The sequence below is a fragment of the Littorina saxatilis genome, linkage group LG1, assembly GCF_037325665.1.
Source record: "Littorina saxatilis isolate snail1 linkage group LG1, US_GU_Lsax_2.0, whole genome shotgun sequence".
Lineage (NCBI taxonomy): Eukaryota > Metazoa > Mollusca > Gastropoda > Littorinimorpha > Littorinidae > Littorina > Littorina saxatilis.
In genome coordinates, this window is record NC_090245.1 from 47851815 (window position 1) to 47867387 (window position 15573).

A 15573-nucleotide genomic window follows, 5' to 3' on the forward strand; every position below is an offset into this window, starting at 1 on the left:
TCTCGATTCCACGTCTGTGTTATAACATAGTCAAAATGTAAAATGTAAAAAGGACTAGCCAACATCAGCCACTTCACTGACCTGAGGCAGTGATTCTTCCTCATGTTCCTGGTACTGCATCCCCTCCGCTGTGACCACCCCTCCCTGAGCCTCCTCTCCCGTCTGGCCGGCCACCTCCGCCACCAGGGTGCCGCCTTGGCCTTGACCTCGCTGACCTGAGGTTGGTCCTGTCCCTGGGTCAAGGTTACCGCGGAAGTCAGGGAGGCCGAAGGACGTGGCAGCCAGAGAGCTGGAGCTACTCTGGGCAGAGAGCTGCGACTGTTGCCTGGTGGCGCCCCCTTGTGGTGCAGCCTGACCCTGACCTTGACCTTGGGGTGGAAGAAGGACGTAGTCCTGGTTGGATGGGGTGGATGCTGAGGTCACGGCCGGGGGGCCTGCTGCTAGGAGATTCATCGTCTCATAGTCTGAAACATCATGGTCAAGAGTTCAATGATCATCACTTAAAAAATTCATTGCCAGAAGGGTTTCGCTATCTGACAAGACAGGATCGTCAAAGCTAGATTGAGATCGGGAAAAATCATGGTGTGAGTATGTGAAACAATGTAGACATGAGATGTAGAGAAATAGCTCAGTCGGTAGCGGCGCTGGCTTCAAAAGTAGTTGTCACTATCGCCGTGACTTCGATCCCCACGTTCGGCGAGGAATTCATTTCCCAGACTCAACTTTGTGCAGACTCTTGGTGTCCGATAAAGAACCCAAGTTCACAGGGGAAGTCTCAGGGCTTGGAAACACAAATACACGCATGCAGGAAATAAAAAAAATAAAAATGGGTAGCGCCATACTGTATGGCAGCTCACTTTCCCCAGTGAGAAAGCAGCCTGCATTTCCATGAGGGTAACCTCAAAGGAATCTACGAAATCTTATCCTTATCTTATCCTTATCAGTACATTGACAGCACTGTAACCTGCTACACACAGGCTAATACAAAGCTATCTGTCTCCAGAGAGAAATTCAAGTTTTACGCCCTCATGGCAAAGCCATTAGGGGCATGTTCCTGGGTTTTTAACCCGACTTTAGATGAGATACACAAGTGTATGCGTGTTTAGGTGGTATCAGCCATCTGCACTTATGGCAGAATGACCAAGGTCTTTTACGTGCCACTGTGGTGACACGGGGGTGGTAGATGGATACCGTCTCTGGGTCTGCACATAAAGTTGACCCGTGTCCGTCCCGGCCCGGACTATCCGTCTCCATCCACACACCTCACACTTATTTGGTGAGAGCCCGTCCTTACGACTACTTGTACCCTCAACTCTCAGCCATCTTCCTCATTCAGCCTGAGATCTGTATGTCTGATGACCAACATAAAATATGTCTGACGACCAACATAGCCAAACAATCAGCACTGTGAGACTGACCTGAGCTTGACACGGGTCGCATGGAGTTGCCAGCAGCCTGAGCACTCGCTGAAACACAAACATCATGCATGTGTACATTATATACAGTGGAACACCCCCTTTCAAGACCTCAAAAAATCTGAAAAAATTGGGTCGCAAACAGGGGTAATTTTACAAAGGTTATGAACAGAGAGTCTGAGAAAACAAGGTCTTAAAAAGGAGGGAGTCTTAAATTGGGGGGTCTTAAAAGGGGGGTTCCACTGTAATAATACGCAGCAAATATGATGCCACTGTGTGTCACAAGCACCAAGTACACTTTCATTTTCTCACATTAAAAATTTTTTTTTGCGTAGGAGTGTGCTTACAGTTCCACTTACAGAGCATGAAATATTAGATTTATATTGAAAAGGAAAGATGAAGCAGTACACGCAAACAGCCAAGACAGCGACACACAATGTGCAAACCCGACACACATAATCACACAACAGAACTAGCAAGATGAGTGAGCAGAATAACAGGTGCTGGCATTGCACACTGGAGACACGGACAAACACTAACCTGCACCGCGCGCCTGCCAGTGCTGTTTGTGGTCATCCCGTGTGATGTTTGCGGCGCGTGCGTTGAGGAGGTAGAGGTAGAGTGTGTGACCCGACGTGTTGACCTCACACTTGCCCAGCGTCTCATCGTCACCGCAGATCCTGTTCCCGATGATCCACTTCTGAACTTCCAGGGGGAAGCCGTACTTACCCAGAAACTGCACACACATTCAGTACATGGGGCTGTTACAAAAACTAAACACACAACAAAGGGGCTGTTACAAAAACTGAACACACCCAGCAAAGGCTGTCACAAAAAACTGAACACATTCTGCAAAGGCTGTTACAACAAGTGAACACATACAGCTAAGGGGCTGTTACACAAACTGAAATCACAACAAAGGGGCTGTTACACAACTAAACACACAACAAAGGGGCTGTTACAAAAACTGAACACACCCAGCAAAGGCTGTCACAAAAAACTGAACACAAAGAGCAAAGAGACTGTTACAATAACTGAACACTTACAGCAAAGGGGCTGTTACAGAATCTGAACACAACGCACAGAGGTCAACAATTCCAAACCTTCCCTCTTACTTAGCATCACATATGTATGTAAACCTGGCAAAAGCTGAAAAAGCACAAAAAGACTGACAGACAAACAGAAACACAAGACAAACAGACAATCAGAAGACAGACAGCAAAGAACTCGGTCCAGAACAGAACTCACGTTGCGTTTAAGATCAATGATGGCATCTGAGGGCCGTACTTTGACCTCGTTGAGTGTCAGGCCGGCAGACTCTCTGTCCTCCACGTGCACTGTCACCCTGTGTACACACATTAAGTGTCTTGTTCATTGAACACAGCTGACACGCACACAGTCACATAGCATCAAGTGGGTAGCTTTCTGATCTCAGGCTATGTTTGAGCTCTCTCCTGCTCTCTGTCTCTCCCAAACCCATAATTGCGAACACACACGCATGCACACACACACACACACATCAGCATATCACTTGCTTTGCAGTTTCGCACTAAAGAGCTGAAGACATTCACACACAAAAGTTGATTCAAAACGCACACAAACAATAAACGCCACCACTGTGACACAGAATATGAATGACACAGCTGACTGACCCGATTTCCTGTTCCCTGGCCTTCCTCTCCTGGGCAGCAGTATCAAAACTGACATTGATTGGTGCGTGACTGTGGGCAAGCGCAGCAGCCATCTCCTGAGCTTGTTGCACGTTGCCCGCCTGTATGGCTGCTGCCAGGGCTGCGGTTATCTGCTGGGTGCTGCTCCCTGTCAGGGGGACCTGCACCATAGCGTTACCATGTGACACAGTCATGTTACATCTTGCATGTTACAGGGCTGCCGTTATCTCCTGGGTGCTGGTCCTGTAACAGTGTTACCTGTGACACAAACATGTTACATCTTACAGGAAACAGGGCTGTGGTTATCTGCTAGGTGCTGCTTCCTGACAGGGGGGCCCGTAACACAGTGTCACCATGTGACACAGTCATGTTACATCTTGCATGTTATAGGGCTGCCATTATCTCCTGGGTGCTGGTCCTGTAACAGTGTTACCTGTAATACAAACATGATACAACAGGAAACAGGGCTGCGGTTATCTGCTAGGTGCTGTTTCCTAACAGGGAGGCCCGTAACACAGTGTTACCGTGTGGCACGGTCATGTCTCACCATGCATGTTACAGGGCTGCCGTTATTTGCTAGGTGCTGGTCCTGTTACAGTGTTACCTGTGACACAAACATGTTACATCTTACAGGGCTGCTGTTATCTTCTTGACAAAAAGGGTGCGAGGGAGGGGGGGGCGCTGGGGTTGTAACAGAGTGTGACCATATGACAGATATAAATTGAGAAATACACACTCACATCCTTTCGACAGAGGTACCAGTGTTACACTGGGCGTTTGTGGCTATGCTGGCAGTTACCACTACAGAAGTTACTGGCTGTGAAGTGCTGGCTGTTAGATATTAGTTTGAGCATTAACAAAGATAAACCACGCCTACCAACACTCAGAGGGGAGAAACTAAGAGTAAAAAAACAAACGTGAAGAAGAGATAAGACAGTGAATGGTTTAATAACCGGTTTCAAGCAGCGTTGACTTACCCCCAGTCTGCCCTGGGCTGTGAAATCCCCACCAGCCATCGAGGGTGCTTCGGCCCCTAGCAACGGTTGCTGGGGCTTGCTGGTTGCCATGGTCACTGGGGTTGCAGTGAACATGGTTTCTAGAGTAGCGGACTCTGAAACAACGTCAAAAAACGTTCAATGCCTCTACCTTCATTTTCAACTTTTTTTTCAGGGTAAAACTGCACCTTGGTGGAACTATACAAATTGCAAAGCCAATAAAAATGCATGTGGATGTAGTATTCCTTTTCTTTGTGAAACAGTGTGGACACATGCACTACGACAAACATTCACTTTCAGAGAAACATATCAACTTGCAGCTGCCTTAAATCATGAAAGAATCTGCCATTTTATTCTAAAAGGCAAGACAAAACAGTCCCAGATAAAGAAGATGAACAACAGTAAGAACGGAGACATAGATCTGTTTTTGTTGCACTAAATCAAAAATTTTAGTAATAAATTTTCATTTGATTAATATACTTACCCAACTCACATATAGCAATTAACCCTAGTTCAGTGCTGGTAACGCTGTACGCGTCCCCTTGGTAACAAGGGAGACAACTCTAAAAAAGAGTGACCAATACCCATACTGATATCAAGTCCAGACCAATTCTGAGTCTGTCTTCCGTATGCGTGCGCATATGCCGCCATGTTTTCATTCTAACCGAAGCCGAACTCACTTCTTTGTTTAGAAATGTATAACCCCAACAGCGGGGAGGCGGGAGGGAATAAACGATGTGAGTTGGGTAAGTATATTAATCAAATGAAAATTTATTAGTAAAATTTTTGATTAAATTACATACCTTACCCAACACACATATAGCAGATTGCAACTATAGGTGAAGGGCACTCACCATATCAAGAATGAAGGACCTGTCCTGCCGCTACCAAAGCTGGCAACGCAGAACTACCATCCTGTCGAGTTCCAGCAACATCTCTCAGATAGAAGTTGATGAACACATTTTCAGAGCGCCAGTAAGCCGACTCAAGGACCTCTGAGAGGCGCCCAGAACGGAGAACCGCTAACGACGAAGCCCAGGCTCTAGCCTCATGAGCTCTGGCCGCAGTAAGAGGCAAGATTGCCCGGTTATCGCCTGACTGGCTTTGCCACCAGATGTAGGCCTGCCTAATCGTTGTGGAAACCCACTTGGCCAAAGTGACTCTCGAAATGTCCTTCCCCCGAACTGTGTTGAGGGAGATAAAAAGCAGTTTCTGTGTTTCAGAGCGAATAGGCAAAGTCCGAGACAGGTAGCTGCTGAGAGCTCTAACGGGGCAGTTAAATACATCAGGGTCTCCAGGAGCAAGAACATTGCTCAAGGGGGGAATGCGAATAAGAGGGGATGTTTGACCAGGCTTCTGGTTCTTAGCAAGAAAGTCAGGTCTAAATTTAAGAGAAATAGAGCCATCCTTTTCTAATGAAATATCCCTCGAAAGTCCTGATGACGCATGAACTTCGCTACCCCGCCTAGAGGTAGCAAGTAAAACCAGGAAAAGAGTCTTTCGCATCACATTTGCCAAACTGGCTGCATGGAGAGGCTCAAACTCATCAGAAGCAAGAAACCGCAAAACCAAAAACAGGTCCCAAGCAGGGAGCTGTGCCTTGGAATGAGCTGTGTAGAGAGAAGCGCCCTTGATGACACTAGCAATAACCCCACTCAGGTTAATCTTGTGACCTAACTGCTTAAGAATAGAAGAGATCGAAGATCTCCTAACTCGCAGAGAAGAGGGAGAACCTCCTTGGTCTGCTAGCCAGGACAAGTGGTTGGCCACCTGCATAGACCTAGGAGAGAGAGGATCAACGCCGTTTACCAAGCACCATTTCGACCAAGCCGCCCAGTGTGAAGAATACACTGAGTTGGTTGAATCCCTGCACCAAATTCAGAGTTGAAGCTGAGGCCCCTGCACGGAGCAGAGAGACTCTGACAGAATCCACCCGTGAAGCTGTAGCGCTTGTGGATTTTCGTGCGGTATGCCTGACCGAGGCTGTAACAGATTGCCCTTTCTTACACCGAGTGGAATTGGAGGACGAACTGCAAGACGGAGTAGATCGGGATACCAGTGCTGGCTGGGCCAAAGAGGAGCAACCAGAACCAGCGCTGGCCTCTCTATGTCTGCCTTTCTCACCACTCTGCCCAGAAGGCGAAAGGGAGGAAAGGCATGGGCCACCAGACTTGACCAATCCATCTCGAGTGCGTTTACCCCCCATGCTTGAGGGTCCAGGAACGGTGACACAAAGAGAGGTAGTCTGGTGGAAAACCTTGTCGCGAACAAGTCGATGAACGGCTTGTTCACCTGAGCCCAGAGACGATGTAGAGCCTGGTGGGACAGTGTCCACTCTGAATGTAGGACTTTGTCCCCCCTGCTCAGGGCATCTGCCAAAACATTGAGACTGCCCTTCAGATATGTTGCTGACAGAAGGATGTGATGAGTGTTGCACCATATCAGTATGCAACAAGCACTGTCTGACAAACTCTGAGACCGAGTCCCACCCTGGCGGTTTATGTAGGTCGCTACAGTCATGTTGTCTGTATGTAACCTGACATGGCTGTCTGTCAGAAGAGGCAGAAACGCCTGAAGACCAAGAGCAACAGCCTCTAACTCCAGTGCATTTATGTGCCAAGATACCTGATTGGCGTCCCAAACACCTGACGCCGTCTGCTCTGCCAGATGTGCTCCCCAACCTGTCTGGGAGGCGTCCGTGAACAGATCGTTCTCCGGGGAAGGGGGAGCAATGGGAACTCCCTGCAAAACCCAGGGAAGGAACCTCACACACGTGGTACGGCCGAACCAACTCCCCAACTCGACCTGGACATTCCAGTCTTGAGTCGATTGGTTCCATTCTGCTTGCAGAGCTGCTTGAAACGGCCTTTTGTGAACTCTGCCAAGAGGAACCAGCGGAGCCATAGATTCCATCTAACCCAGCAGCGAGGACAACTCCCGAGCCGTGGATAGATTCTTTCCGTAAAGAGAGCGAATCAAAGCCTGCAACTTGTCCACCCTTCTCTGAGAAGGGCGGACTGACCAATTCAAGGTGTTGAACTCCATCCCCAGATAAGTGAAATGTTGGGATGGTTCCAACTCCGACTTCAGCAGATTCACTGTGAAGCCGACTATGGAGAAGCGTGACATGGTCAATCGTGTTGAACGCTGCAGAAAGGTCAAGTAGGGTAAGCACTGACACATAACCACCATCCAGAGCAGACAGAATGTCACTGATTACTTTAAGTAGGATTGTTTCAGTACAGTGAGAAGGGCGATAAGCGGACTGAGAGTGCGAAATCAAATCATGGGTGTTAAAATATGACAATAGCTGCTTCAAAACTACCTTTTCAAAAACTTTGGACAAGAATGATAAATTAGATACAGGACGATAGTTCTTCAAAATATTGACATCAAGACTATGTTTTTTGAGAAGTGGTTTGACAAGTGCAGTTTTGAACAATGATGGAAAAACACCAGATAACAGACTATCATTGACAACAACACATCAAGATTCTCAAAAAGCAGTGGTGTGGGTATGGCATCAAGTGGACAAGTTGTTGGTTTGGACTTCAGAATAATGGATCTAAGGTCTTTTTCACTGGCTGAAATGATGGAAAAGAACAATCAGTGGGAACATCAACATCATGAACATGACTGGAGGAAGCAGAATGTGCACCCATCTGATCAAGTTCAGAACGAATTATCTGAAACCTTCTTGATAAAATAATCACTGAATACATCTGGCAGCTGACTAGCGGGGAAAACAGTGGGAAGTGGGGATACCTTACTGCGGCCGGTCAACCGGCTGCAAATATCGAACAGTTTTTTGCTTGAATCGCAAGCAATAATCTGGGTTTGGAGGAAGGTTGTCTTTGCTGCGTGTACTAACTTAGTTACAATGTCCTTTACTCCTTGAAATATTTGTTTATGGACAGTAAGACCAGTCTTGAGATACCTGCGCTCAGCACGCCTACGGTCACATTTGGCATCACGCAGTTCGACACAGATATCGGGAGTACCACGGTGCGGACTTGGACGGACGGACACGGCGACGTGAAACGGGAGCATGGACGTCAAGAGCAGCACGAAGTGTGGCATCAAGTTGGTCAGCAGAGGGGGAGGGGGGCAGCGCGTTCTGCAGCTCGTCCCTAAAAGCGTCTTTATCCATCGTACGGAGACAGCGGACAGACTTAAACATGGGTGGAGGAGGAGGACACTGGGTCATCAGATCAAACAAAACACAAAAATGATCTGAGGCTAAGGCGTGTGTAACAGACACAGATTGAACAATATGATCATCAGGCCTATGCATAACCCAATCCAGTATGTGATTCTTCTTGTGCGTTGGATGACTGACTGACTGTGTGAATTGAAAAACATCTAAAATATCTAACATCTTGACAGTGGAAGGGTGGTTGCAGTCATCAAAATGAACATTGACATCACCAAGCAAAACAGGAGTTCCAGACAAAGTGTTACAATGGTCAACAAGGTCATGAAATTCAGAGAAAAACATGGCATCAGTCAATTTGTTTTTTGAGTTTGGAGGAGGCCTATAGATGCAAAACAACAGAACTGGTTTCTGATGAGGGGCTAGTGTCACTTGTACACACTCAAAGGATGGATGTGTAAATGGCAGTACCGAATTAAATGACACATGACTAGAGAGAGAGTTTTTGAAGATTACTGCAGTATTTCACATCACTCCCAATTGGGAGTTTTTTACGTCATGTTTTTCCAAAAAACGTCATTTTTTTTACCTTGGGAGTAAAAAAACGTTAAGAAAAATCATTTGGGAGTATAAAAACGTTCAAGAATTTCAGATGGAAGTATGGACGGGGACGTAGCTCAGTCGGTAGCGCGCTGGATTTGTATCCAGTTGGCCGCTGTCACCGTGAGTTCGTCACCACGTTCGGCGAGAGATTTATTTCTCAGAGTCAACTTTGTGTGCAGACTCTCCTCGGTGTCCGAACACCCCCGTGTGTACACGCAAGCACAAGACCAAGTGCGCACGAAAAAGATCCTGTAATCCATGTCAGAGTTCGGTGGGTTATAGAAACACGAAAATACCCAGCATGCTTCCTCCGAAAACGGCGTATGGCTGCCTAAATGGTGGGGTAAAAAACGGTCATACACGTAAAATTCCACTCGTGCAAAAAACACGAGTGTACGTGGGAGTTTCAGCCCACGAACGAAGAAGAAGAAGAAGAAGATGGAAGTATTGGGTTTCGATATTGAGCAGTGTAGAAAAAGTACATCGATGTACTTTCAAAAGCAAACCCTATTTTAATCAATCAATCAATATCAATATGAAGCTTATATAGCGCGTATTCTGTGGGTACAGTTCTAAGCGCTTGTCGAAGAGTTGTCAACACAGGACTAACAAAGAAACTAACATCTACAGACGGACGCGACCCCTATCACACACTAGCAAACCCTGATAAACATACAACAAACAACTGTTTAACAACAATGTACACATCAATAGCTAGGTCCAAACAAAATAATATTAAACACAAAGAAAACACCTCTCACAGAGCACAGCACAAGAATGTCTTTTGGGGTACAACACATCACGTCGAACATGAAAGTCGCAGCCAGCTACGGGAAGAACTGAGTCTTCAACCTACTCTTGAATGCGTCAAGAGAGGGGCTCTGGCGAAGCTCAAGCGGCAGGGAGTTCCAGATGGAGGGGCCCACGGAGGGAAATGCACGCTGACCAGCAGATGCGAATTTCGAGCGAGGGATGTGAAGGCGGAGTGGGTCAGCAGCAGAACGAAGGGGACGGTCGGAGGGCTGGGTGTACAGGTCCAGGGAGGATTGAAGGTACTCGGGAGCAGAGTCATTGAGACACTTGTAGACCAGAGTGGACAGTTTGTAGGAGATTCGGGTGTTGACAGGGAGCCAGTGCAAGGAACGAAGTAGGGGGGTGATGTGGTCTCGCTTCGTCTTCCTCAACGTCAGCCTGGCAGCAGCGTTCTGGACTCGTTGTAGGCCATGAATGGATGAGGCGGGGAGGCCGCTCGCCGAGAGTCGACGGCCATGAACTGAAGAAGCTTCCCTAACAATGTGAAGGGTCAACAACCGAAATGCAATAACGAGTAGTTTCCCTTGACGCGTGCCATGTCATGTGCTTACGATCAAAATGGCGTCTAAAGGGAAAAAAAGTAAACAACATGCGAAATCTACCAAGACCGCATCGCTGGCTTCGTTTGGGTTTATAGTGCCTGCTACACAACCTGATGATGCCTCTAGCTCTGAAAGTGCTAATCGTACTTCTCAATCAGTGGTATCGGGATTTTCCATGGTTGGCGAAAACAGATGAGGATGCGACGGTCCCAAATGCGTTGGTGTGTACGGTTTGCAGAGGCAAAAGTTCGAATCGGAAGAACGTTTTTGCTTTCGATGGATCGACAAACTATCAGCGAGATGCCCTGATAAGTCACACGCAGTCCAGGGATCACCTACGCGAGCGCGCGCAAATACCAAGTCAAAACTCAACATTTAAAACAACACCTTGATAGTTTAAAAAAAAATCAATTACAGCTGTGCATTCATGAAGGCTATTTTTTATGTAGTATTAATTAATACCGCACCGCAGAAGAAAAAAAACCTCCTTAACATTTGGATTGGGAGTAAAAAAAACTCCTTAACTTTTTGCTTGGGAGTGAAAAAACTTCATGTTTTTTTAGGTTGGGAAACACTGCACTGCTATTCCACCACTGCGAGTGACACTGCGGGGAAACGATCGGAGGGAATAGTTTGCTGGTGTCAAGTCAACAATAACACTGTCGTCACCGTTCTCCTTGAGCCAAGTCTCGGTCAAAATCAAAATGTCTAGGTCATTGTCTGTGACAAACTCGACGATTTCTGTTCTTTAGACTGAACTGGAACGCCGGAAGACGGACCACTTAACGAAAGGAAGTGACGGTCATCAGCATCCTGTGAAGCATGAACATCCACGTGCGTGACCGTGGCGGAAGGGGAAGGGCGAACCTTGGCCACGAAGGAAGAGCCCGAAGTTCCGCTCTAATGGAAGAAATCTCTGCAGCCAAAGATGTAACCTGCGAACTGAGCGAAAATAGCAAAGCAGCTACGTCCGCAGAAGCCAAACCAGAACCCACAGAAGAGGAAATCCCTTTAACAGACTTATCTTCATGAACGACCTTGTCCGAGGACCTAACAGGCAAAATGGAGGTAGCCGGTAAATCGACCAAAACATCAATACATTTCTTGGAGGTCGGTTCTAAAACAGAAACAACAGCCTGGCCGGTTTGTTTAGATTTCCTAGGCGTTTTCTTAGACGGAGAGGACTCAGCAGCCCCCTGTTTGGGAGTATGCCTCTTCCTGGCACTATCAGCCATGACAAAAAGACTCAAGAAAACATTTTCAGAAAAATTGTACAAGTCCAAATTGTGGCCAAAATGCCTCCAAAATCATGAAAAAACAAGTAAAGATCTCACCTCGACATAGTAGCGAAGTCAAAACGAAGAGTAGAAAACCAAGAGGAATGTAACAAAGTCAAAAGACTCAGTGACAACGGCTGTAAAACAGCCAGAGCGTACAAAATAGCGACCAACTTGACTGAGCACTGAGGTAGGAATGAAAACATGGCGGCATATGCGCACGCATACGGAAGACAGACTCAGAATTGGTCTGGACTTGATACCAGTATGAGTATTGGTCACTCTTTTTTAGAGTTGTCTCCCTTGTTACCAAGGGGACGCGTACAGCGTTACCAGCACTGAACTAGGGTTTATAATTGCTATATGTGAGTTGGGTAAGACATGTAATTTAATCAGATGATGGCATTATATAAGGAAACGGTCCCCCGGAATCGAAGTATCACTGCCTAAGTGGTAGAGAGAAAAAACATGAGTGTGCATTGGAACTGCAGCCCATGAACAAAGAAGAAGAAATCTGATGAACAAAGGGAAGTAAGCGCTCTAAATGCATCCGACATGTGCAATAGAGTAAGTGAGAGTTATTCGAAACCAATCTCCTGGCACCTGAGAGAATAACAAGCATTGAAATGAACAAAGCGACATTCACCCTCAAATGTCCTCACCCCAAAATAAAATAAAATAAAATAAAAATAAGTTTTCATTCTTCTTTTTTTTTTTTAAGAAGAAAGGAAATTTACCTTCGGTGGCCGCTACAGGCTGTGTGAGATCCCCTTCTCCATCCCCCCTCCCCTCATCCCTGTCCTGGTTGGCAACGACCTGCGAGGTCAGGATGTCCTCCAAGACGTGGGTCACCTTGGTGTTGAAGTCTCGGGCCTGGTCCCTGTCAGACGCGGATGTCTTGAGGTTGAAGACCAGACGCTGCACTCGCTGACCCGCGTCGTGGATGATGGTCACCTCGTGCCACAGGGGGCGACTGTTGTCGTAAGTCACGTTACCTGTCAGCAGGCCCGACAGCGGCAGGTCCAGAAACACCTGCAACAAGCATACCTCAATTGAAGGTAGCTGTAACTTTGACACAAAACTGGACATTTGCTGGAACGTCTAGAACAATCGCACTGCACTTGAAGGTAACTTTGCTGACACCTTAAAGGCGATCCTTAATTGAACCCAAAGTTGACTTTGCGAGGACTTTCGGAAGTCTTCTTACCAAAAACTCAGTGCTAAAGCTTCGTGCGGCCAGCTTCGGGAAGTATTCTTTGTGTAGTCGACTTGGCCCAGTTAAGGACTGTCTTACACGAAACTGGACATTTCCTGGAACGTCTAGCACAGCCATACTGTAAGTTTGCTAACTCCTCAAACAAAACGAGAAATTTGCTGGAAAATCTGGAACAAAGCTTTTATACATCATTACATGGGACCACAATCACAACTCCCCCCCCCCCCCTTTTTTTGGGGGGGGGGAGGGGGGAGAGCAAACAAAGATGAAGAAATGTGGTGGGAGGGGGTGGCGGAGCTGAAGAGATAAATTCATACAACATAGAAAAGCAGACCTTGAAAAACAAGAGGCGAAGCCTTCAAGGCTCACGTAAGAAATCGACAAACAGTAACACAAACTCAATCACTCCGTCACACATACACACACACACACAGTAAGCATAGGTGACACTGTGCAAAAAAGCGAGACACTAGATCTAGATCTGTCTGTCTGCATGTAGCCTACTTACAGACACGACTGCCAACTAGTCTCGGCCCGCTCAAAATAACAATGACCGAGACATTCCTTCGCGTGACGTCTAACCCTCTTACGCCATAATGTGACGTCTTCAAATGACGAAATGTTAAAGTTTCTACCACAGACATACACACGCACGCACGCACGCACATACGCACGCACGCACGCACAGACAGACAAAGTTACGATCGCATAGGCTACACTTCGTGAGCCAAAAATTAGATTTTTTATATACAAAGTCATAAGGAATCAAAATCAAATCTAGAAAAAACAAAACACAAAACACTTAACAAAAAAATAAAATACGAAAAAAAGAAACAAAGTATGAATGAAAGATAGAAAACAAGAATAACAAGCAAATTGAAAGTAAAACCCCCAGTTCCACAGTTAACCAATGAGTGAAGGCCAGACAATGAAGCAAGGCAAAGCCGAGGGCAGAGGGGGAGCGGCCTACAGAATTGTGAGTGACATACTTCATCCCTGTCAACCCTGAACACCGTCAGGTGATACTCCTGGTCCTCCTCGTCACGCCACAGACACAAAGTCCGCGTCACGGACGGCAACAACGTCCTTGAGTTGCACAGATTGTCACTTGCTTTACTGGCCTTTAGGGGGTCAAACTTTTCACAGCCCGGCTGAGGCTGCAGTGTGTCACATTCGACCTTGGCGATCATTTTCTGCAGACATCGCGCGATGGTCCCAGGGCCTACGCTGCTTCTGCTGCGTTGCACGCGTCGACCTAAACCAGTCTCTTTCTTGTGTGTTGACATACTGCTCGAGTAAGACTCACACGGCAATTGTCATCTGGCCTAAACCAGTCTCTTTTTTGTGTGTTGACATACTGCTCAAGAAAGACTCACAGAGTCACACAGCAATTGTCATCTGGCCTAAACCAGTCTCTTTCTTGTGTGTTGACATACTGCTCAAGAATGACTCACATCGCAATTGTCATCTGGCCTAAACCAGTCTCTTTCTGGGATGTTGACATGCTTTTCAACAGCGCCTTACATTCTACTTGTCATACCTGAAGCCAGTCTCTTCCCTGCACGCTTAAATGTTGCCCCACAATGACTTACAAGATTCTACTTGTTGCCAAGATATTGTGAGCCTTCATGGCTTCAAAGTCATATCGAAAAGCAGAGGCTTACATCAGCTGTTTTTTCTTCCTGGTTAGGGCAAAACCCTTCTCTGCCTGTACCAGAGTCTGCACTGACAGTCAATGACTGTTGACACAAGTAATGCGGTATCATACCGACAAAAGGAAAGGGGCATTCCCTTTTAAAAAGCATGAAATAAGATCAACTTATAACAGGAGAATACACCAGCTGATCTGCATTTCAAGCAATTTAACTCATTTCGTGAACTCTGCCATTGAGTATAGATTAATTTACAAAAAAAGAAGAAAAAAAGAGATTAATTTATTCACCAGCAACACCGACTTGTGCAAACAGAGCAAGTTTCTATCTGAAAGTTGTTGTTTTGTTTCGTTTTTGCAGAAAAGGGCTTTTCATTGAAGAGTGAGCCCTTCGGAAAGTGAAGTGATGCTTTAAATGAACGGCTAGATCCTGTTCACGTCCAGAGAAGACATGCCTTTGAAGTCTGACTTTCTAGTTACTTCCTTATTCAGCTCAGTTTGGATCAACTCCAATGACAGATACATCCACAACTGCTCTACATGTTTATCTTCCTTCATTGAATTTACAGATCAGACAAGATATCCGATATATAGTTTTTGCTGGTATTTGTGCAGCGAGACAGCCATGCGGTTGACGTACACTGCACCATGCGGCACCAATCGCAATCACAGAGGGAAGAATAATTCCAGTACCAGAGGGAAGAATTCTCATCAACACAAACCGCTAAATTGCTGAAATAACAGACAAGAGAAATTCAAACCCACAGCACTGCAGTCAAATCAAACAAACACCTGGAACTCTGCAAGTACAGGAGAGCATTACCATAGGTTACTTCTCTATTTCTCCAACGGTTTGTGCCAGTGTCATTTATGTCTTCGCTCCGGTTTTCACTCCCAGTAGCTGAGTAATGCTTATAAAGTTGCCTTGAATTGAATTTTCCATAAAACTCCTCCGGTACAAGCCAGCTGTCAGGTAGTTTTCCAAGCAAAAAATACCAAACAAATCTAACACAGTTCACAGCCAAAAGTGCTTTATTTACACAGTGCTCCTTGCCTTACATGCCCCAGCCCAGTGACAATCTCCACAAATAAAGAAGTGAGTGATTTGACACAAGAGGTCACACTGGGTATACACACCCCTGACAAAGTGATACCTCCACCACAAGGGCAGTCACAGCTCTCCTCTCAGTCACACTACTATCACACATGTTGATTTGACCAGGATTGTCCTTTCACAA

The 15573-nt window shown here is 46.3% G+C and overlaps 1 protein-coding gene across 2 annotated transcripts in view; it reads right to left on the reverse strand.

Moving 5' to 3' along the window:
- LOC138971834 (ranBP-type and C3HC4-type zinc finger-containing protein 1-like) overlaps nt 1-15465 on the reverse strand; it is a 42428-nt gene extending 26963 nt beyond the window's left edge. Inside the window, exons 1-9 of one of the 2 annotated variants that reach the window (XM_070344662.1) lie at nt 15159-15463; nt 13674-14249; nt 12206-12500; nt 4063-4196; nt 3068-3246; nt 2664-2760; nt 1956-2151; nt 1419-1466; nt 82-464 (exon numbers count right to left, since the gene is read on the reverse strand). In XM_070344662.1, coding sequence (XP_070200763.1) covers nt 82-464; nt 1419-1466; nt 1956-2151; nt 2664-2760; nt 3068-3246; nt 4063-4196; nt 12206-12500; nt 13674-13970 — 1629 coding nt within the window. In that variant the 5' untranslated portion in view covers nt 13971-14249; nt 15159-15463. Of the gene's footprint in view, nt 1-81; nt 465-1418; nt 1467-1955; nt 2152-2663; nt 2761-3067; nt 3247-4062; nt 4197-12205; nt 12501-13673 lie in introns of both variants that reach the window. The other variant, XR_011457396.1, reaches the window with a different exon arrangement.
- Nucleotides 15466-15573: the final 108 nt, after the last annotated feature.